Source organism: Chelonoidis abingdonii, chromosome 6 (assembly GCF_003597395.2).
Source record: "Chelonoidis abingdonii isolate Lonesome George chromosome 6, CheloAbing_2.0, whole genome shotgun sequence".
Lineage (NCBI taxonomy): Eukaryota > Metazoa > Chordata > Testudines > Testudinidae > Chelonoidis > Chelonoidis abingdonii.
The window spans coordinates 137,988,164-138,011,908 of NC_133774.1; the positions used below are offsets into that span (position 1 = coordinate 137,988,164).

A 23,745-nucleotide genomic window follows, 5' to 3' on the forward strand; every position below is an offset into this window, starting at 1 on the left:
TTCACTCTCTCTCTTTCTCTTCAGTGGCACTTTGGCAGCAGCTCAATCAGGTTTTTCTTTTTCTTTTTCTTTTTTTTTCTTTGCTGCTTGGGGCAGCAAAAAAACTGGAGCCAGCCCTGTGTATGTGTCTGCCTTTTCTGCATTATTATTGATTATTCTACCATTTTCATCTAGTAATGGACAAAAATGCACAAGAGCAAACTATCCCACTGCATAGAAAAGATAAGAAATATGGCAAGAGATCACCCTGGCTTAACCAGGAGATTTTCAATAATCTAACTCGGTCAAATTACAAAGGACGAACATAAACAAATAACACAAGTATGTAGCGACAAAATTAGAAAAAACAATGCACAAAATGAGATCAAACTAGTTAGGGACATAAAAGGAAACAAGGAAAGATTGTACAAATACATTAGAAGCAAGAGGAAGAGCAAGGACAGAGTAGGCCCATTAATCAATGAGGGGGGAAAAAAATAACAGAAAATGTGGAAATGGCAGAGGTGTTTAATGACTTCTTTGTTTTGGTTTTCACCAAGAAGGTTGGTGGCGATTAGATGTCTAACATAGTGAATGCCAGTGAAAATGAGGTAGGTCTAAAATAGGGAAAGAACAAGTTAAAAATTACTTAGACAAGTTAGATGTCTTCAAATCACCAGGGCTTGATGAAATGCATCCTAGAATACTCAAGGAGTTGACTGAGGAGATATCTGAGCCATTAGCAATTATCTTTCAAAAGTCATGGAAGAGGGGGGACCTTCCAGAAGACTGGAAAAGGGCAAATATAGTGTCCATCTATAAAAAGGGAAACAAGGACAACCCGGGGAATTACAGACAAGTCAGCTTAACTTCTGTACCCAGAAAGATAATGGAGTAAATAATTAAGCAATCAATTTGCAAACACCTAGAAGATAATAAGGTGATAAACAACAGTCAGCATGGATTTGTCATGAACAAATCGTGTCAAACCAACATGGGGGGAAGCAGTAGATGTGGTATAGCTAGACTTTAGTAAGGCTTTTGATACAGTCTTGCATGACCTTCTCATAAACAAACTAGGGAAATACAACCTAGATGGAGCTACTATAAGGTGGGTGCATAAGTGGTTGGAAAATCATTCCCACAGAGTAGTTATCAGTGGTTCACAGTCATGCTGGAAGAGAATAATGAGTGGGGTCCCACAGGGATTGCTTCTGTTCAATATCTTAATCAATTATTTAGATAATGGCATAGAAAGCACACTTATAAAGTTTGTGGATGATACCAAGCTGGGAGGGGCAGCAAGTCTTCTGGAGGATAGGGTTAAAATTCAAAATGATCTGGACAAACTGGAGAAATGGTCTGAAGTAAATAGGATGAAATTCAATAAGGACAAATACAAAGTATTCCACTTAGGAAGGAACAATACGTTGCACTCATACAAAATGGGAAATGACTGCCTAGGAAGGAGAACTGCGGAAACGGATCTGGGGGTCATAGTGGATCACAGGCTAAATATGAGTCAATGGTGTAACGCTGTTGCAAAAAAGCAAACATCATTCTGGGATGTATTAGCAGGAATGTTGTAAATAAGACACAAGAAGTAATTCTTCTGCTCTACTCCACACTGATTAGGCCTCAAGCGGAGTTTTATGTCCAATTCTGGGTGCCACATTTTAGGAAAAATGTGGTCAAATTGGAGAAAATCCAGAGAAAAGCAACAAAAATGTTTAAAGGTCTAGAAAACATGATCTATGAGCGAAGATTGAAAAAATTGGGTTTGTTTAGTCTGGAGAAGAGAAGACTGAGAGGGGACATAACAACAGTTTTCAAGTACATATAAGATTGTTACAAGGAGGAGGGAGAAAAATTGTTCTTCTGAACCTCTGAAGATGGGACAAGAAGCAATGGGCTTGAATTTCAGCAAGGGCGATTTAGGTCGGACATTAGGAAAAACTTCCCAAGTGTCAGGATGGTTAAGCACTGGAATAAATTGCCTAGGGAGGTTGTGGAATCTCCATCATTGGAGGTTTTTAAGAGCAGGTTGGACAAACACCTGTCAGGGATGGTCTAAATAATACTTAGTCCCGCCTTGAGTGCAGGGGACTGGACTAGATGACCTCTCAAGGTCCCTTCCAGTCCTATGATTCTATGAAAACCATTGTCAGGATTCTTTTTGTTCCTAATATACTTTAAAAACTCCTTCCTGTCCTTAACTCTGCTGGCCACAGAGTTCTCTTTGTGTCCCTTTGCTTCCTTTATCAGAAGTCTAGTATATACATATTTTTATAACTGCCTTCACTTCCCTTCTAACCCAGTTTTTTAACCCAATACGGCAGTGGTCCCTAAATTTACCTTGCGCACCCCACTTACCCGTGTCTGCAACCCCCACACTGCTCCTCGGAGCCAAGGCCAGGGGAGACGCAGACAGGGGTAAGGGAGCCAAGGCTGGGGCCATAGCTGTGGGTGGGAGTGGAGCCTCGGCGAGGGGCCTTGGCTGGCAGCCAATGCCCCAGGCGGGGGGTCGGCAGCCAGATTCCCGGGCACCGAGCCAACAGCTGAGGCAGGTGCTAGGAGCGGAGAGGTGTGGCGCTCCCACTAGGTTTTAATAATAAATGCGCAATTCCAATTTCTGTTGTTTTCTCCCCTCGCTCGCAGCGCTGCAGTCTAGGCTATTCAAGAATTTGTTCTCTTTGTGCCTTTGCTCCCTTGATTAATTTTATTCTCAATATCTCAATTCTGTGCTGAGTGCTCAGATCTTCCCTCTTTTTACCTTCCCCTATTGCTGTTAGCTGAACTCCCTCCTAGCCACTCGAGCCAGCCTGTCCCCAGGAGTGTGGCCCCCTTCTACTGCAGTGGACATTGACAGAGACCAGCTCTGTAGCCCAGCAGTTAGAATCAACTGAGCCAGGACTTGAACCAGGGTCTCCTACACACTCAGTGAGTGCTCTAATCACAGGGCTACTGCCTATTCTGAGGGTGGCTGTTCCCCTCTTCTCAGGATAATTTTTGTTGAATTGATACATTCCCACGAAACATTTTGGTTCCAAGAAAACAACATTTTTCGACTGAAAAAGAGTGTCATGAGGCTTTTTCAGCCAGCTCTGATGGTCAGGACCCTGCAGTCTGAACATACTCAGAATGCCTCTGCAACAGGATGCACCTACCCCGCAGCAGCCTCGTTCTCTGTCACAACCAAACTGCCCTTTACTGGGCACATCCCCAGTCACGCCTGTCTTCTCTCAGTGAACAGTTGCAGACACAATAGCAGAAGAGGGAGCTTTCTACCGCCACGTACAGACGATACATTAGGATATTATTTGTACTGCTGTAGTGCCTAGAGGTCCCAGTCGTGCCCCAGGATCCCACCGTGCAGAACAAAAAGATTGTCTTAGTCTGGTCACCCTTTGGGGCAGAGACTGAGACCCCAGCTGGGAGCAAACAGATTGGGAGCAGAAGTGAACAATGAGGTAAACACATGTCCTTCACTCGGGAACTGTCCCATACATCAGGATAACGTTTTACAACCTGCTCCTGGGTCATTCCACTTGTGATCTCTCTTCCATTCACCTTGCGCCTGGAGGGATAACCTCTTGCCCAGTTGCTTACTTAACTGTGATGCTGATGTCATGTCACCTAGAAGGACCGTCAACTTCCCTCACATTCTCTGCCGCTCCACTCAGACCTGCCATTCCTTCTGCCTTCCTGTGCGTTGCATGACTCCAACGGGCACCACTTTACACACTTCAGATTAGATTCTCTAACGTTTACCCGCAATCAGTAAGCCTATAGTCTGAAAACTCGCCCTGATGCCCATGGTTCAAAGCACATAAATGTGTTTAAAGTTAAGTATGTGATCGAGCTCAGTGGGAGTTAACCACATGCTCACTGTTTGCTGACTCAGGGCTGTGTTCCCCCTGAAATCAGCAGGATGAATTGTGGAGTTACCGCACATCTCAACAGGAGCAAGCATGGCGGAACCTAGACCTACGACAACACACTTGCCTCACCGCCAGTGTCTTCAGTGAACACAAAGGAGCCCTGCATACCACCATGGCTCCTCTGGCTGCTGCTTCTGTCCCACTTGTTGAAGGCTGAAATGTTCCTGGTGATGCAGTGAGACAATGGCAGCATGTGAAGCCACGCAGGAGAAACTGGATGAAGACGCAGCTGTCGGATGATTACAGACTGAGGCTGCAGATGGAACTACACACTCCTGGGGCCTGCAATGTATTAGGCAATGAAGATAGCAAGCCAGGCCCTGCTCTTAAGACAAATCATGGAGGGTTTGCAAGCCACCTTTAGGAAAGAGCCCAGGAGCAGTCAGGCTCAGTAGTGTGGCACTAGCTTGCACTAGCGACAGGTACATAGTAGAGTGTAGTGGGGCGATGCCCCCCACACCTTCCTCATACCCAACGTCTGCTGGACTGTCTGCAAGGATTGGTCGCCACAGAGCTCCACTCTATGAATCTGCACCCTGTTGCCTTCCCTGAACCCCCGTTTGCTATTAAATGGGCCTTCATTTTTATCGTTCATGTACAGGTGAGTGCCTGCCTGCTATGCTACCGTGAATGTCACGTGGGAGAGGTACACAACAGAACCCATGATCTGACAGAGTCACTCCTATTCCCTCCTGCAGCCCAGCCTCACGCATTACTCCACACACTAGAACCTCGATTTGATGAACACCTGTCTTACAAACGACCAGTTATACAAACCATTGTTCCCCATGGGGGAAAAATAATCAAAATAGGAGTTCTACTGTATCAGGAAGCTAGTGACTCAAATCAGTCAGCCTGCAGTAGAACCCCCGTTTTACTCGCTAATTGGTGATTGTGCAGTTAATAAAATCAAAAAGTTTATAAAATGGATCATCTCCAGAGAACAGTAGGTGCAACGTGACATCTTCTTCTTGTCCTTCAGACCTCGGCAAAGCGATTTCCAGTGCACTGAAGGCACTGGAATGTGAAAGGGTGTTGACTAGTTCTTCAGTGACATTACTTCTGTTATGTGATTACTGTATTTTCTCTCAGGAAAAAGGGCTTGTAGACAGGTTGTTTGTGAAACTGAGATTCCACTGCACATTCTTACGCACTGCATTGGGGTCCAAGCAGTGTATTCTCATTGCAGTTCCTGCAGTGGCAAAGCACTGACAGAGGGTCTCCTGCATCACATTGGCACGGACTCGTGTAGTGCACCTGTCTCTGCAGAATCTCCATTTTCATTTACAGAGGTAAGTTTCTAGCCCTCATGCCCGCAGAGATGAGCTTCCAAACGTGGATCAAGTGTAAGCCATGCAGCAACATCTGCCAGAGTCTGCAGAGAGCCTGGAATAGTAACTCAAAAGGGCAGACTCCCAGTCCCTAGTCACCTCATTGCATTGCCCATTCTAAAGCCAGGGGATGACACTTCAGTGTTAACGTTAACTATTCTATTGCTGATCGTGTTAGTGGATGGAAGGGGAGAAAAGGGAACACCCAGCTTTCGTACAGCACTTCTTGGCCACAGATCTCAAAGAGCTTCACAAAGGAGGTCAGTATCATTACTCCTATTTCCCAGACACAGAAATGGACACAGCAAGAGGAAGTGATGGGGTGGGAGCGAAACCTGGGAGAAGTGGGAGTTGCTGCCGTGAAGGAGGAAATGTAGGGGAAAGAAAGAAGGAGATGCAGAGAGAGAAGGGGCAGAGAAAGGAGGCCAGGCTATGCAGAAGGATAAAGAGCAGCAGTAGCAGGGCTTAAAGGGAGCCTAAATCCTCTCAGCATGATGCTGAATGTGACAATAAAGGACTGAATAAACTATGAACATGAAAGGGCAGATTCTCCCTATGTTCTGTGTGTAACCTCCCCTTGACAGCAGTGGGGATCCACTGTGGATTGAGGGGACTATGAGGTTCTGAATTGATATCCCAGCTTGTGGACTGTAAACAGATATGGAATCCAGCCCTGTCCTCCCTACGGGCTTGACAGCCCAGAGCTACGCCATGGAAACACTGAACAGCATGTGCTCAGCAGGCAAATATTTTCTTGAAACTAGGCAAACGACTGAGTCCTCACTAAGACCTGGACCCTGCAAACACTTATGCATGTGAGTTGCTTTCTTTACACATCTGCGCAATTCCCATGAACTTACATGGCTACTCATGTGTGCACATGTTTGCAGGATCAGAGTCCAAGTCCGCTGTGCCATCTCCAAGAAAGCTTGATACAGAGTAGGTGGAATATTCACCATCTCCTTGGAGCCAGGCTCCGAGAAGCTGGGATCAGCAGGAGTGCTTCTGCCCAGGGAGGCTGATGTTCTGAACTCTGCCCAGGCTCAGTGGCAGTGGCCTGTTTCCATTCTGCAGCAGCTGCTGCCCTAGGCAGTGCTGCAGGAAGAACAATGAATTGTCACCTAACTAAGTCAGTGGGACAGCACACATACTGTAGGTTCTTTGGGATCTGGATCTTGTGAGCGTTGAGTTCTAGGGACAGGGACAGGGCTGGGAGGGTTTGTAAACAGGATGCAAATGTACAACCCAATTCTGCCATCCTTACACAGGCTACGTCTACACTACCCGCCGTATCGGCGGGTTACAATCGATTGCTCAGGGATCGATATATCGCGTCTCATCTAGACGCAATATATTGATCCCCAAGCGTGCTTATATAGATTCCGGAACTCCACCAACCCCAACGGAGTTGCGGAATCGACAGGGGGAGCCGCAGACATCAATCCCGCGCGGTGAGGACGGGTGAGTAATCCGATCTTAGATATTTGACTTCAGCTACGTTATTCACGTAGCTGAAATTGCGTATCTAAGATCGATTTTTCCCCGTAGTGTAGACCAGCCCACAGAATAAGGGCTCTGAGTGATCCCACTGAATTCAATGGGACTGCTAGCATAATAAGAAACTACTCCATGTCACTAAAGTATCAGAGGGGTAGCTGTGTTAGTCTGGATCTGTAAAAGCAGCAAAGATTCCTGTGCACCTTATAGACTATAGAATGTCACTAAAGTTAGCAGACTATGGCCCTCAGTCTAAGCTGGCACTTTACTCATCACAGCAGAAAAGAGCTGGTTCAGTAACACTGCTCTTTAGCAGACCTCTGCTCCAGTTCCAGATTTTGCTTGGCTTCGCCTGCTATTGTATTCACAGGAGCACTGAGAAACTGGAGTAAGACTTTGTGTAACAGCATGAATGGCCTGCATTTTTCAGAGGAGCAATTACATTGCTTAGGTATTAAATCTCTCACATAACGCATTAAATGAAATAAAAAGAACACACAAAGTTGTGAATTCAGACCACATAAACTACAGTTTCAGGAGATGGACAAAGAGTTTAGCAGATTAAAGAAGTAAATACTGATAGATCCACCCAAAAGATATAAAGCTTTTTGCCACTGTTACTCAGAATTAGCCATTTAGAGGTCATTTAAAATCTACTTACATCAGGGTCTAGCTCTTCCAGTTCATTCTCTAGTGTCCTGAGTTCTTCTTCTGTCAATGCACTAAGGATCTTATCCTCATCCAGATCACGGTATTTCTCCAATTCCTGTCTGTACGACATTTTAGAGAAATCTCAGTTTTTAAATTCTCACGTTCTATGCTGAAGGGTGACCTATAATAATAAAAAAAAAGGGCAAAGTGAAAATGGAGCTCACACCACTGCTGCTATTGGAATGCAAGGTATTCTTCAAATGTGTAACTGCAGATGTATAAGAAGCAAGTAGAAGGGCAGCATGAGCTCCTATTCTGAGTCCTAGTCCCACAGTGAGGCTGCGGGGAAGTACTTAGCGTTCTGAGCAGAACTAGAAATTTACTTCTGTAAAGGTGAACATCAGCAATGACTGTGCAGAGAAGAATACAGTGACCACATTTTACCTTGGCCTATATTTTTTTCCTGGAGGGACAATAAATCACTACTTTCACCAAAACAAAAACTCCCCATGGGATCTAATTCTGGTAACCTTACTCAAACCGAGTAATACTTTCCTCTGTGGCTAGCCCTACTGAAATGCAATGCTCTAGATCAGCAGGATGGTGCAATCTGGTGCTCTGTGCATTTCTGCACACATTCAGAACCTCTGAAAATCTGGACTAAGGCCATGAGTCTCAGAAGTGCAGCAGTTTTCCTTTTAAATTAACTTTCTAAATGGGGGGTGAAGAGAGAAGTCTGGAACAATCAGGAAGCAGATACACAGGCTATGTAACTCAGGAGGTGATCAAAGTTCAGTAAGCTTTGCTAAAATGATGCATGCCATCATGATGTATTTATCTGCATATGTGAACTGATTGGTTAATGTAGTTCTACACTTTAATATTATTTACCTCTGAGAAGGTAAACAATGGAAACTAACTAACTGACCATATGATTTGTCAATCAATTACGAGCAAGGCTTTTTCTCACGTACTTCATATAAAATAATGATGCATATAGAGAGAGAGGAGATGCTATCACCTCTCAGTGCAGTAATTGATACATTTAAATGGAATTAACAAAATAGCCAATAATGGAGTCTTAGCTGTGAAGATGTAGTTCTTTTAAAACTCTAGGTATTTAAAAAGGTATTATAACAACCTGAAATAATAGCTAACACATACACGGATATGCACCCAGGCATATCTAAAAATATATTTACTTATATTTTTCACCTGGAAAGTTTGCTTTCGATACATAAAGTTTTCAAAGCACTTAAGTCTCTTCCCGAAGGTCCCATGGAAATTAGATGGCTTTAAAAACATTACAAACATCACCTATTCTATCAATTTCAAGGGGCAGGGGGATGGGGATCTTCTCTTGCCATTGTCTTCTGTAATATCTGGAAGAGGATGATGTATGAGCCCATATATTTCATATGACTCCTTTTCATTAAACTGGAATTTTTCCCTATCTCCATAAATGACCATTTTACCTTTTTGATTTTAGCTTCTTCACTTTCTCTGAGTTCTTTTGTGCTGCACAGCCCTAGCCAGACTTCTCTAGCTTTTCCCAAACCAATCCACAGTCAATCATGCACTTTTAGGGTATATTTTACTTCCCCAATACATTTTCATTAACTGAGAACTTCCTGTATCACAACTGCTGTTCTGATTAGAAAAATAACCTTTACACTGGTCACAAAAGTGAACATTAAACATACAGCATTTGACAGCATGTTGTTAAGTTTAAGGCAGCCAGCAAATACTTTGCTTCCCATGTTTGTGATCATAATTCAAATATAACATCCATTTCTTTGCTCAAAGTCTGCGTGCCCTATGACACTGCAGAGTCGTACCCTTTACACAATCCCATTTAAAAGCAGTCACAATTTTCCAGGCATGACGACATCAGCTCAGGCTTGATACAGTAGGGATAAGCCACTAGCAGGACTCATCTGTTTTAAATTGCTAAATTGGGGCCAGGCATATCGAGGGCAGGAATAATATAACCCGGTAGTCTGGAGAAGGAAGCACAAATTGTATTTGCATTTTCTGGATCTGGCACTTGGATGAACGGAACAGCTTTGGATTCCAATACTCCTAATCACCAATGTTGCTTAAGCAGATTTGCAGTGTCAAACAACTTATATGCTAGTGCTCAGACATCTCTCATCCAGGCAAGTACTGCTGAGCAGGGAGGGTGGAAGGGTATCTGTCATTCATGCAGGGCCCTTGTTCCCAACCCCAGACTGGTTAGCCTTCTGGGCCAGCTGCAAAGCAGACCCTCTCTAGTGGGTTTCAGAGAAAGGGATAGGCTTTGGGGGTGACTGAATGGGAGGAGATTCTCATTGTTATTTTAATGTTCATGTCTAGTTTGGATGGGCCCAATTCTGCAAAGTATCGAAGGAATCCATTTTGAAGCACTTGGAGGAGAGGAAGGTGATCAGGAACAGTCAGCATGGATTCACCAAGGGCAAGTCATGCCTGACAAACCTGATTGCCTTCTATGATGAGATAACTGGCTATGGGGAAAGTGGTGGATGTGATATATCTTAACTTTATCAAAGCTTTTGATATGGTCTCCCACAGTATTCTTGCCGGCAAGTTAAAGAAATATGGGCTGGATGAATGGACTCTAAGGTGGATAGAAAGCTGGTTAGATCATCAGGCTCAACGGGTAGTGATCAATGGCTCGATGTCTAGTTGGCAGCTGGTATCAAGTGGAGTCGCCCCACGGATTGGTCCTGGGGCCGCTTTTGTTCAACATCTTTATTAATGATCTGGATGAGGGGATGAGTTGCACCCTCAGCAGGTTCACAGGTGTCACTAAGATGGGGGGAGAGGTAGATACACTGGAGGGTAGGGATAGGATCCAGTGTGTCCTAGACAAATTGGAGGATTGGGCCAAAAGAAATCTGATGAGGTTCAAGAAGGACAAGTGCAGAGTTCTGCATTTAGGACGGAAGAATCCCATGCACCGCTACAGACTGGGGACCAACTGGCTAAGTGGCAGTTCTAGAGAAAAGGACCTGGGGATTATAGTGGATGAGAAGCTGGATATAAGTCAGCAGTGTGCCCTTGTTGCCAAGAAGGCCAATAGCACATTGAGCTGTATTAGTAGGAGCATTGCCAGCAGATCAAGGGAAGTGATTATTCCCCTCTATTTGACACTGGTGAGGCCACACCTGGAGTATTGCGTCCAGTTTTGGTCCTCCCACTACAGAAACGATGTGGGCAAATTGGAGAGAGTCCAGTGAAGGGCAACAAAAATGATTAGGGGGCTGGGGCACATGACTTACGAGGAGAGGCTGAGGGACCTGGGGTTATTTAGTCTGCAGAAGAGAAGAGTGAGGGGAGATTTGATAGCAGCCTTCAACTATCTGAAGTGGGGTTCCAAAGAGGATGGAGCTCAGCTGTTCTCAGTGGTGGCAGATGACAGAAGCAGCAGCAATGATCTCAAGTTGCATCGGGGGAGGTTTAGGTTGGATATCAGGAAAACCTTTTTTACTAGGAGGGTGGTGAAGCACTGGAATGGGCAACCTAGGGAGGTGGTGGAATCTCCATTCTTAGAGGTCTTTAAGGCCCAGCTTGAAAGAGCTCTGGTTGGGATGATTTAGTGGCTGTTGGTCCTGCTTTGAGCAGGGGGTTGGACTAGATGACCTCCTGAGGTCTCTTCCAACCCTAATCTTCTATGATTCTATGAAAGTGCTGAGTCAATATGAACTGAGGGCACTGTGCATGTCTCAGGGTTGGGTCCTGTTTTGTGCTGTGCCTATTTTAATGACTGCGAAAATAAAATAACCCAAGAGAAACAGACTGCATGAGCTCATCTGATATGCTGATATCCGCGTCATGGTTCAAAAATCACTTCTTGTGCCTGCCGGCCTGCACTGACCCTGGGTGGCAATGCCTATGTTGGTTGCAACTTTAACTCTGATGTAGTTCCTGTCTCCACAACAAAAGGATGTGGCTCCACACCTAGCACAAGACAGGCAGAGACCAGCAAAGCAAGTGACTCTGCAGCAATCTAACCTTTAACTCACCCATGCTGAGAGGGAGACAAAGGAGGGGGAAGGGTTTGATTGTAGACAGCAGCCTGGGACGTTGCTGTTGGAAAGCGTGTCCCAAAGTTTGGTGTTAGACTCCTACAGGTCTCAAAAGTATCCGCGAGGGAGTGATCTGAGGCCTGCAGCACAGAGCAAAGTTTGCAGCTGTGACTGCCAAGGACAGGTGTGAACAGCCGAGCTGCTATCCCCAGAGGCCGAGCAATGCGTGTGGAAGTCTCTCCCAGCCGACTGAGGTATTTGCTAGAGTAGTGGAACTGAAGGACCAGTGTTTATGACCGTAGAGAACACGCCCGAGGCACTAGCAGTATAATAGGGAAGTACGAGGTTTGGTTTGGTGACAGACCGCCTAAATGGAGCCAGATGGCCTCATGCGAAACCCAACAGCCTGCTCCTCAGGAAACCACCTCTCTGACCCCTAGGACAAAGGGCCAACACTGGCTAAGGTGATGGGGGAATTGTGGGTGCCCAATGTGAGACACGCAGCAGGGGCCTTGTGGGGGGCTGGGGCATTTCTGTGTCCCCACAGTCCCTGTGGTGGGGTGGTTACCCGCTCCTGCCCCGAGGGGTTTAAAAAGCAGCCCTGGAGAGGGCTGCAGCTCTAAAAGCTGGGCTGATTGGGGAAGCAGCTGCAGCTGGGCCATGCCCCAATCAGCCACAGCTGGCCTGTATAAAGAGGCTGTGAGCCAGGAGCCCAAACACTCTCCCTCTGCCTGTAGAGGGAGAAGGGCCTGGCCGCAGGGAGCTGGACACAGGGTACCTGAGTGGAGCAGGGCTGGGGAAAGGCAGAGGCACGGGGGAGCTCCAGCCTGGAAAGCCCCAGGCTGTGGCCTAGCAGAAGGCCAACAGGTACTGGGGGTTGCAGAGGGCAGCCCAAGGGTAGGCAAAGGCAGCAGGTCCAAACCCAACCTTGCCAGTGATGAGTGGCTGATCTTGCAGTTGGCCCCAGGGCGCGGGCCTAGATAATGAGTGGCAGTAGCCTGATACTGAGGCGAGGTGGGGATAGTGGGTATGGGTTCCCCTGGGAGGGGAAGACCCTGAGAGAAAGAGCCAGGGAGCAGCACCCCAGGTAAAAGGGGCACCAGGTCCTGGGAGGACACGGGGGGCCAACAGCAAGCAGAAAGGCGGATCACCAGCCAGCAGAGGGTGCTCTGGACACTAATTCCCTAGAACACCAGCAGGAGGCGCCGCAGGGTGAGTCAGCTCGCTTACAGTCCCCAGTTCAAGTTATTTATAATGACCTCCCTGTTTGTAGCACAGAAAGGATTCTCCACCCAAAGACAAGACAGGTCCCTTTCCCTCGCTCTCCTTGTGAGAGGGGGTCAAAGGAAGAGAAAAGAAAGGCAAAAGTGCCCTGTCTCTTAAGCCGTCTGTCTGGGGCCAGCCCTGGGGGCTTCGTTGATCAGCTGCTCTACTGTCTTCAGTTAGGGTCCATGGTCCACCTCCAGCCCCTCCTCTTGGGACACTGCTTTCCCACTGGGCCATGCAGCTTCAGGGCTGTGAGGCCTGGCTGACCAATCTGTGGTCAGTCATCCCTGAGGTGGAGCAGTCTTCACCCTGTCCTCCACCCCTTTCTGTGGCAAGTTCCCCTTTCCAAGCACCCCCCTCCTCGCTAGTGTGGAACAAGCCCAGAGGAGCTGATCTCTCTACTCTCCACCAGAGCCAGTGCGACTTCCCAACAGTGCCAGGCACCCACCTTCTGCGAATCTCCCCTTTGCAGCCCCTGCCCCCCCCCCTCGCACTAAGCCACCAGCCAGGGCACTGACAGAGTCAGCCCGAACGGCAACTGGTCCCATGGGCATCCAGTGAGGAGCCCGCTAACTTCACTCACATGCAGGATGACCAGATGAGAGGGAGAAAATATCAGGACACACGGGAGTCCGCTGGCGGAGTGGAAAAAAGAAAGAGTGCTGCCAGTGGAGCAAAATAAATAAATAAACAAACATTTAAAAAATCAAAGATCAGTCGGACGCGGGACAAACACCTAAATATCGGGACGGTCTCAATTTTATCAAGACGTCTGGTCACCCTACTCACATGTTTTAAACACAAAAAGAATTAACCACACTAGTGCCATACTATGGATGTGGATGTAAATGCACAAATGTCAGGAAATTCAAACATACTCCTTCCCAAATGACCTCTCACATAACAAACACCAGAGAATTTTACTCAGCAATTCCTGTATCAAAGTGATAATTTCTGTTTGAGCTAGAGTATTTCTTTGATAAAGAGACTTCAACTGGATTTAATGACTCCAAGTGATGGAGAATCTCCCATGTCCTTGTCTGAGCTGTTCCACTGGTTAATTACCGTCAGTTAAACAGTTGTACCTTATATCCAGTCTGAATCGGAATAGCTTCAATTTCCAGCCATTCCATTTTGCTCTGCCTTTGCAATGTATTCTGAAAGTAGCCAAGCTCAGGCAGTTATTGGAACCCTAACTCTGAATTCCCAGACTGCTGGGCCTTTGAAATCTCAGCTATAACCCAACATTGATTAAATATTTTACATTTAAATCCCTTGGTTGGTTTTGTGTTTAAGAATTGTTTTTGATCACACACAAGAGCACATAGTCATACAAATTTAAACACAAAATGACCCTCAGAACCATGAATGATTTATAGCCCTTGAAGACGCTTCATTATAGTACTGACAATTTTCTCTCATGCTTGGTAACCAGCTCCGTTCCTTTTCACTCCCTGGTGGCCTCACGCTGTACATCACTACAGAACAGCAGCACATATACCATTCAGAGGTCATCTGGATTCTAGTTACACGAAAGTGCCAAGAGGAAACAAAGAGTTGTGATCTTGAGACTGTAAACATCTCCTCTTAGCAGGCTTCTTTCTGCTGCTGTGTAATTGATCAATCATGCCTGATCTTAGCCTAAATCGAGTACTCACACAGCTGTCCCCCTCATAAAGCTGTCAATCCGAGCTACCATGCAGATTGCAGTGTTTGCTGTGGTAAAGAAGGTGACATGAACCAGGAGAAACATAGATATCCATAGGCCATACGAGGGCTGTTATAGTCAACCTCTGCCTCAGTTTCCCCATCTGTAAAATGGGGATAAAGATTCTGCCCTTTGTAAAGCATTTTGTAATGTGGTGATGAGATGAGCTATGTAAGTGCTAGGTATTAGTATTGCCAGAGCTATGGCAATCACTGATTACATACTAAAGCAACAGGTAAACAGATCAGAGCAGTGTGAGCTACAACTCCAGACTGGAAATATAGGGATACAAATAAATGCTTGCCTGACAAAAGCCAAAAATCTATAGGAAAATATCTCCCAGGTTTACAGGTGGAGAAGCAAACAAGGGAGCTTCTTCCCTAATGTGACACCAGTTGACTAAGTCAAGCTGCCAACTTTCAGACAGAAGCACAGCAAAAAACTCCATGTTCTCAATTCAGCCTTGTTTTTAAATTTCACTAGTGGGTTGTGCAAGGCTTGCTCTGGATTGCCCTAGCTCTAGGACCATCTCTCATGGGAGTGTGCAGGGTTTTGGTTTATATGATCCTTTTGCAGGAGTTAAGTAAAATCTGAGTCATAAGTCAGAACCATTATTTTTAAATTATATAAACTTCACATAAATCACCCTCTTTGGAGCTTTTTCTTTGGCCTGTAGTATGATTTGCGAGATAAACAAGAGATACATTGGATACACAGTAGGTGCCCAATCATTAAAAGTTAATGATAACCAAACATTCTGTGACTACATTTACTGTTAATTGCATGGGCTGGGGCAGATTATATCTAAGGCACAACATGAGGGGGCAGAGGGTTACAGTGAAGAGACGGAGAGATTAGGGCCTTAAATGTTCTAATTTTGGACCCTGAGATCATGGATCCCAGGAAGCCTGATCTCTCACAGATCCCAATGACTTCTGTTAGAGTTGTGAGCACTCCGCATTTTGGGAACACCAGGACCTCGGTGTCTCGTGCAGAAGTGCCCAGAATTAGGGGCTGATCCATTACCCGCTGGAGACATAGGCAGGGAAAGACACCCATTGACTCCAGCAGACATTGGATCAGGTCCTTAGTGAATCCTTCAGAAAATTTGGGCCCAGGCGACTTGCCCAAGGACTTACAGCAAATCAATGGCAGTGTCAGGTCTAGAACTCAGGAGGATCCTTCTTGATCTCACTTGCACTGGTTTGAATCAGGAAGAAATCTAGAGAGTTAACACTGGTGTAAGCATATTCAGAAATAGGCTTCTCTGATCATGTTTCTTTCCTGCCTTGCACCTCGTGTTGTCCCTTACACCTGTGCTGATGGGTGTAAAATGCAGCCACTCTGATCTGAGACCATTTACACGCACTTTGCGTAGGTGTTAACAATGACACAAGGAGCAGGGCCCTGGAGAATTATGCTCCCTGTCTCTCAGTCCCATGATCAGTGCCCTAGACCATGCTCCCAACTCATGCGGTGGACCAGTCAATGCGCAGTTAATCTCAGGCACTAGCTTTAAATGAAGCATGTTTACTGAGACGTGAATATTTGTTACTATTACCAAGTGTCAAGTCTTCGGTCTGGAGAGCAAGAATAAATACCTAAGATCCGTCCTTTTATGGGGCTGCTTTCTGACATGTGTGCGCTGATTTGTTTTCTGGCTGATTTCGTTCTCTTAGTCAGAAAGGAAAGTACCTTTTTAACAAGTGATAAATATGGACCCCAGCAACTGTGCCAAACATCCCTTCTCTGCTCAAGTCCACACTGCTGCCTCTAACACATGGGAGGCTGAAAGAGACAGAGCTACAGAGAGATTCACTGCAAAAATGCAACTAAATAATGCCTCTTTTGCAGAACGGAGAGCTAAATTCTGCCCTATCCAAACTTCCTTGTGTGACCATATAGGAGCACGTGGGATTACACAGGGTGGAAGTCAGGACAGAGTCTGATCCCTTTCATTTCAAGAGCAGACACACCCATCTTCTGCCCCTATTAATTTATGCTGTTGAATCTCTCATTGTTGCTACCAGTCTTTGTGCACCTTCCTAGTTCAGCTCCCGCCAATTACAAAAACCAACTGATCTGACGGGTGAGTGTAAATATTGCAAGCATAGAGGCAGTGGGGATGGAGAAGGCTGCTCAGGAAGAGATCTGTACCCAGGCTGAGCTAACTGCATCACAGCTACATTGGGAAGGTGCCAGGGTTGTACTTTGACAATGGCTAGCTCAGCAGGTAGGCTCCAGAGTACATTTTGCTTTGCAAAGTAGCTCTTGGAGGTTCTTGAGTGTCAGTGCTCTGGCAAGACTGGCAAGAAACCTAGGGGCAGTCTAGCCACTATAGATCCACTGGTCATTTCCTAACTGCCAGCCCTGCATGAAAACCAAGGAGGGCTCCCACAGACCCTTCCTCTTGTACGATGCATGGGCCAGAACAGATTCCAGCTCCCCAGAAGTGTTTCAGCTCTTGTCTGCCCTTCTAACAGCAGTGTAAGCAGAGGTCTGACTAAGCTCTCCCCTGCCTTCCATTGAGGAACTGGGGAAAGAGGCCTCAGGAGCAGATCGTGTTTGGACAGACACACATGCTTTGCCAAAGTAATCAATTTGGCTGTTTGGGGTTAAAATTCACTTAAGTCTTTCATGCAGGGGTAATTAAATGATGTTGTTATTGTATGAGGAAAGGGCAGCAGACCTATACTTAATATGCCTATTCTAATTTATTTATTGTGCCTTAATTTAGAGGGATCGTCCTAACTGGAACCTTAGTCACTAAGCAGGAGGTACTTTCGGGTCACTGTTGTGCTGGGCTGGCCTTACCATGAGGTGAACTGCGGAGGCCGCCTCAGGTGCCAGACTTGGAGGGGGGGGGCGTCACTAGGACCCAGAGTGTAGAAAATTGTGTCTGCTGCTGGTGCATATGTATTCTCCCTGCTCTAGACGCACAGAGATGGTGGAGTGCTGTGCTGGAGGAAGGAGGGCACAAGTGACATAACAGGCAGACAGGAGAAAAGGTGAGAGGGAATAACAGAAAGCAGCAGGAGCTGCAGGGAGAGAGAGGAGGAGGAGCCTCTTATGTACCTCTCTAGCACCCGCAGGAGCCTGGACTGATTCACACCAGCTTGTCAGGGAGCTTCCTGTTTCCTGCTGCTTCCCTGAACCCGCTTGAGGAGAACAGGCAGTCAGCTGAAGTAGTAGGAGCCAGTTAGGCCCTTAAGATGCTGATATCCTCCCTCACTCAGCCCCTGCTACCAGCCTGCTTATTTGTCCCCTTCAGCTGAGTATTGAGAGCCACTGTAGCTGGCACAGAAGAGCAGTCATGAGTGGAAGAAGAAAACGCCCCTCTGGGGCAGCATTCAGAAAAGGAAAGAAAGCAAAGGAAGCTTTGCTATCTAAGCAGGAAGGAGCTCTCCTGAGATACATAGACACAAAGGTTCACAGTGAGCCTTTCCAGCCAGTAGCTTCAGCACAGTGAGGATGTGATGGTGAGGAAGATGCCTGATCTTTCAGTTAGTCGAGTGCCGGTGACCCTGGCAGCTACTGCAGCATCCATATCTCCATCTCAAATGGATGTAACACTGCACATTCCTGAAGAAAGTGTAGATCAGATAAGAGTGTGGTGGAGGCACAAGGAAAGTTGCTGCTGAGTTTAGTTCCTTAAGTCGAGATGATCCAGGACTGTGGAGCCACTTGAGCAGTAGCCTGAGGGACTTTCCTTGTACTGCATGGCCATAGCAAGTGAAACTTCATGTTTCCCAAAGATAATGAAATAGAAGTTTCATCCAACACATTACTGTGTGAAATCCCCAATGGGGACAAAGTGGAGACGCCCATGGCTATGTATACTAAAAATCCAGAATGCTGCATACTGTTTTTGTAGCAACTCTTCCAGTCTAATGTTCCAGCCACATTGGGTTCTACAGGAAAAAGGATAGGAAAATCTGGCTAGAAATCTGGCACGCCAAGAGAAGGCAGCAAATCACAGAGGCATTCCATAGTTGGAAAGAGCTTGAGATGAGACTAAGGTTAAAGGCCACATATGTGATCAGCATCAAGAGAAGATTGCACCAGAGTCTCTTTACTGGCAAAATGTTCCGAAAAGTCCTTGGCATTGTGAGAATGCTGCTACCCAAAACCTAGCACTGCGTGGCACTTCAGATCAGCTGTATGGTGCCAAACAATAGAAACTTCCTTAAATTGTGGAGCTTGAGGGCAGAGTTTGATGCTGTACTCCAGGAGCTCTAAAAAAAATGAAGGTCACCACCCACAAAATGTACACACACCACGACCTTGGAAAAACAATTCAAAATGAGATCATACAGTTACTGGCAACAAAAGTCAAACAGAAGATTGTGGCAGATCTGAAGTCAGCAAGATATTACTGTGTTATTCTGGACCGCACACCTGACATCAGACATACGGAAAAAATGACTTTAATGGTGCATTTTGTAACAACAACAGAACCTACTGAAAATGTCCCTGCAATGGTGTCTGTTAGAGAGCATTTTCTAGAATGTATTGACATTGATGATACTACAGGAGCTGGTATGACAAATGTGCTTCTTAAAAAGCTGAAAGATACAGGAATTGTAATAGCTGACATGAGAGGTCAGGGCTACGATGTTGGTGCCAACATGAGAGGAAAGAACAAAGGAGTGCAGACACGGATCCGAGAGTTAAACCCTTGAGCTTTTTTTGTCGCATGCAGTTTTCAGTCATTGAACTTTGTGGTCAGTGATGCAGCATCAGCTTCTAGTGAGGCTGCTGAATTTTTTAATGTAATTCAAACCATCTATGCATTTTTCTCTGCATCAACTCATCAATGGCAAATTTTGAAACAACATCTCGGAACATCCTCTCTGAGGCTGAAACCACTGGGTGCTACACGATGGTAAAGTCGAGTGGAGGCGTTAAAATCTATCAAACACCACATTGGGTAGACAGATGATGCCATAAGTTGCCATTATGGAGGATGATGCTATGACAGGAACTGTTTGTGGGAGAACAGTAGCAGAAGGAAATGGAATCACCAGAAACATATATAACTTCACATTTCTGTGTGGCTTTGTGTTGGGGCATGACATACTGTTTGAAATAAATCTTGTATGCAAGAGACTCCAAGGTGTTGCCCTTGATATATCTGGAGCAATGGAACAACTGGACAAAGCAAAGTCATACCTACAGTCTTACCGGTCAGATGAGGGATTTCAAAACGTTCTGAAGAGTGCACAGAAGTTGGCAGAGGAACTTCACATTGAAGCTATTTTCCCACCCATTCAAGAATACAAGAGTCACTGAAGAAGACGACATTTTGATTACGAGGCACAGGAGAATCCCATAAGAGACCCCAAACAACAATTCAAAGTTGAATTCTTTAACCAGGTGCTAGATTGTGCAATACAGTCAGTTGAAGAACGTTTCATGCAGCTCAAGGAACACAGCAGTATATTTGGGATGTTGTAGGATATTCCAAAACTCCTCACTATACCTGAAGAAGACCTACACTAGCAATGCAGAGCATTAGAGACAGTGTTGACACATGATGACAGGCACAATATTGATGCGAGTGATTTTGGTGATGAACTGAAAATCCTTTCAAGATACATTTCAGCAGGATCAACTCCAAAGGCTGTTCTGGAATATATGTGCACAAATAAGATGACTACCTTCTTTCCAAATTCTTTTGTTGTTCTGTGGATACTTCTAACGCTTCCTGTAACAGTTGCCAGTGGAGAACGCAGCTTCTCCAAGCTGAAGTTAATAAAAACACATCTATGCTCCACAATGACACAGGAGAGGCTGGTTGGCCTTGCAACCATCTCAGTCGAGCATGTGCTGGCCCAGACTGTGGACCTTCAGGAAGCAGTTCAAATCTTTGCAACCAAGAAGACACGGAAAGCACCATTTTGATTATTCAAACAGATAAAAATGCCAGTGTTTACTATGCAGACAAGAAAAGTTACATTTGCTGTTCAGGCATTTGAAAGTCAAGTGTTACTTAAAATTTTTGAACAAGATATTTTAAGTTGTTTGTTCTCCTTTATTGGGGCAGATAGCAGAGCAGTATCACGAGAGGGGTAGAACAGGAAGAAGGCAGAATTGAGAACTTTCAAATTTTTGGCCCAAGTGAGGGGACATCATTTGAGCTCCCTTGCCAAAATGTTGTGGGCTGTCTCTGCTGTTGTGGTGTTTTCCCAAATTAATGGTGTGTTCCCTCTCCCCTTACTAAAAGTTTTCACTTGTTACACACAACTCAGTGCTTGTGAGGGGGCAGTATTGCCTCTTAATCTACACTTACACTATCTACACTGCAAACTAAGGATGCGATTCCCAGTTCGCATAGATACACTCATGCTAGCTCTCAGCTGAGCTAGCACGCCAACAATATTAGTGTAGCCATGGTAGCACAGGCAGCAGTGGCATGGGCTAGTTGCCCAGAGTTCATAACCATCAGATTCAGGCGGGTTTGTACTTGGGGCGGCTAGCCCATGCTGTAGACCTTGCTGCTGCAGCTGCAGCTACACAACTATTTTTAGCACGGTAGCTCAATGAGACCTAGTGCAAGTATTACTTCTGGGGGAATTCTGGCCCACTACACACATGCAGAATTCATGTCCCCTGCAGATTTTTTCTCCCCTATAGAAAATGCATTCTGCTGGAGAGGTGCTGCCGCTATTATTCAGAGTTCTGTATAATATGCCTAGTAAGGAATCTATTTGTCAAAAATCACTTCCTCAATCTTTTTGTTGTTGTCTGTATTGTTGCAGACATACTTGTTGACAGGTATTCTGAAATAAATTGCCAAAATAATTGAAACTTATATTGTGCTTATATTGTGTGATTTTGACAAATATGCAGAATTTTAAAATACCGTGTGCAGAATTTTTTATTTGTTGGCACAGAATTCCCCCAGGAGTAGAGTATGTCTGTTCCAGCTGGGAACCAGAACCCCGGCCTCCAGAGTAGATGTAGCTTTAGAAGCACCCAGAGGTGATGTTTAGTTTTCTCAGATTTCTGGGAGGGGGCTCAAGATGGTTCTGTTTTGTAACGTTACGCCCCCCCCGCCCCCCCGTTATTGAACCTGGCGCTTCTTGCTGCCAACACCACTTGGCAGAAGGGTTACAGGATAAAAACTTTTGTTAGCCAGGAACATAAATGTACAGGAATCTGAATATACAAAGGCCCAAGTTTACACACTAAGCTGATGTCACTTTTCAGACTAGAACTGCACCATAGGGTGAACTGCAAAGGTAAAGAGGCAGATCCTCAGCTGGTGTAACTTGGTGTTGCTCCAAGCCAGTCGACTTCAGTGGCACTGCAGCAGATGAGGACCTGGCCCAGAACATTAATGCTGAATGGCCATGCCTGTTCTCTGGATTAAGAGAGGGGCTGTCAAACTGGCCCATCCCACTGGAACACATTTCATTAAAATGGAATATATATGTAAGATACATGTGTATAGATAGAAACTATTGATGCGAATGCACCTCAGAGATTAATTATTGGGGTCCTTAAATGCCTACTGCTATGTCTGAAAAGTAACATGGATTATGGCATTGCAGCAGCACACATTCTAATTACAGGTGAACTGCAGAGCTAAAATTAAAACTCTTTGTACTAAAATAGCTCCTAAGTAATTAAGTACAGGGCCCGATTCTCCATTCTGTTACACTGGTTCCATACCAGCATAGTTCCATGAAATAATGGGAACTGCACCAGCATAAAACTGGTGTAATGAATAGAAAATCTGGCCTATACTATTTAATTAAGCTAAATCATTAATTCAAACTCTAATAATGAAATACAGATTGAGTTAAAAAATCTGCAAGTGCTTGGAAGAGAATGAAGTCATGGACAATAAACCAGCAATGGATTTACAAAGGATAAATCACAAGGAATTGCTTTTGGGGAAGGAATTACAAATTTAGCAGAAGCAGAGAATACAGTAATTGCAACACAGTGATTCATGACACCTTACTTGAAAAATTAATACAAACTGCCTTTGATAAGAATACTGTGAAACGGATCAAAACAAGTGCTCAAGAAATAATGGGTAATAAATCGCAATGCACTGCCTGGTGGGGTATTAGGACCTGGCGCCTAACGTTCCCAAAGATGTGGCACTTAGTGCTGTACACTTATAAATACTTTCAACACACTAAACATGAAGGGGAGTCCTCTTTCTGCCAGCCATTTCCTAACAGAACACCACTCACAATGACCAAAAGTACAAGGACAGGCTCACAAATTACAGACTGATTTTTTTGATCGAGTGGATCCGAATCCTATTCCTGGGACAGTTCGGTGGAAGAGCTGTAAGCAGAAAATGGATGTGTCCTGTGAATAGGATTCTACATCACACTATTCACAGGCAGCAAGCCCTGAATCAAGATTGGGAGTGAGAATTTTATCAAAGGCAAAGATTAAGTCCAGTGAACAGCTGCGCTTTACAGAAATAGGGGAACGAATAAACTAGGCACCTGATGTACAGGAAGGGCAGAGCTGGGCATCTGTGTGTTTCAGGGATATTTGGAATGGATGCCAATGTTCATGAAAGTCCCTCTTCACTGTGGCTTTCAGGTTCTCTGCAAGTGCCGGTCTAATTTAACTTGTGCCTCATTAAATTGTTGTCAGGCTCATTCTTCAGGGAATTTGCCAGGGCTGAGGAGCCAATGTGTTATACAAAGTGAAACAAATAGAAAATAAACTGTCGGGCGGGGTGTGAGATCAGCAGGGTTCAGAACAGCTTTGATCACTTACTGGGAAAATTCAGTGGTAAAAGGTAAACCAATAACCAGAGCTTGTTAATGGCTCTAGCCGCCTGCTTTGGGGCTCAGAGGAGATTCTCCCTGGGCCAGGCTAGCCCAGAACTGCAGGGAGTCTCCTACGCCCCTTTCAAGCATCGGGGGAGGCATGGGACTGACTGGGACAGATGACCCAGCCATGGGATCCAGTCTAGCAGTGCCCAGGGCCCCATCCCCTACAGTCCCCACGCCCCTGGCAGAGCGGGACAAACCCGCTCGCCCGCCCCCAAGTCCGTGCAGCCCTAGAGGGAAGCGCAGGACCCCGACCCCGACCCCGCTTGTGGTTCCCGGGCTGCTCCTCGGCTCCCAGCCCCTGTGCCCAGCCCCCGGCGCGGCCCTGCGGCGGCGCCCTGCTCGCAGCGCCAGCCGGGCGCTATTTATAGAGCCGCTGCGCTGCCGCTGGTCCTGCTTGGTGACAGCCGAATATTTTGCCCAGATATGGGCCGGGGCCGCGGGGCGCTGGGGGCCGGGAGGGACCCCGGCGCAGCGCTTACCCGCTCGGGCGCAGGGCCGGGGAAGGCCAGGCGCACGGAGGGCGCAGGTCCG

At 45.9% G+C, this 23,745-nt stretch overlaps 2 protein-coding genes across 4 annotated transcripts in view; one reads left to right on the forward strand and one right to left on the reverse strand.

Moving 5' to 3' along the window:
* TMOD1 (tropomodulin 1) overlaps nt 1–7,575 on the reverse strand; it is a 73,151-nt gene extending 65,576 nt beyond the window's left edge. For all 3 annotated transcript variants that reach the window (XM_075067457.1, XM_075067456.1, XM_075067455.1), the window contains exon 1: nt 7,410–7,575. In XM_075067457.1, the coding sequence (XP_074923558.1) occupies nt 7,410–7,529 (120 nt within the window). In that variant the 5' untranslated portion in view covers nt 7,530–7,575. The remainder of the gene's footprint in view (nt 1–7,409) is intronic.
* TSTD2 (thiosulfate sulfurtransferase like domain containing 2) overlaps nt 1–23,745 on the forward strand; it is a 575,835-nt gene that overhangs the window by 111,407 nt on the left and 440,683 nt on the right. The gene's annotated exons all lie outside the window — the stretch shown is intronic.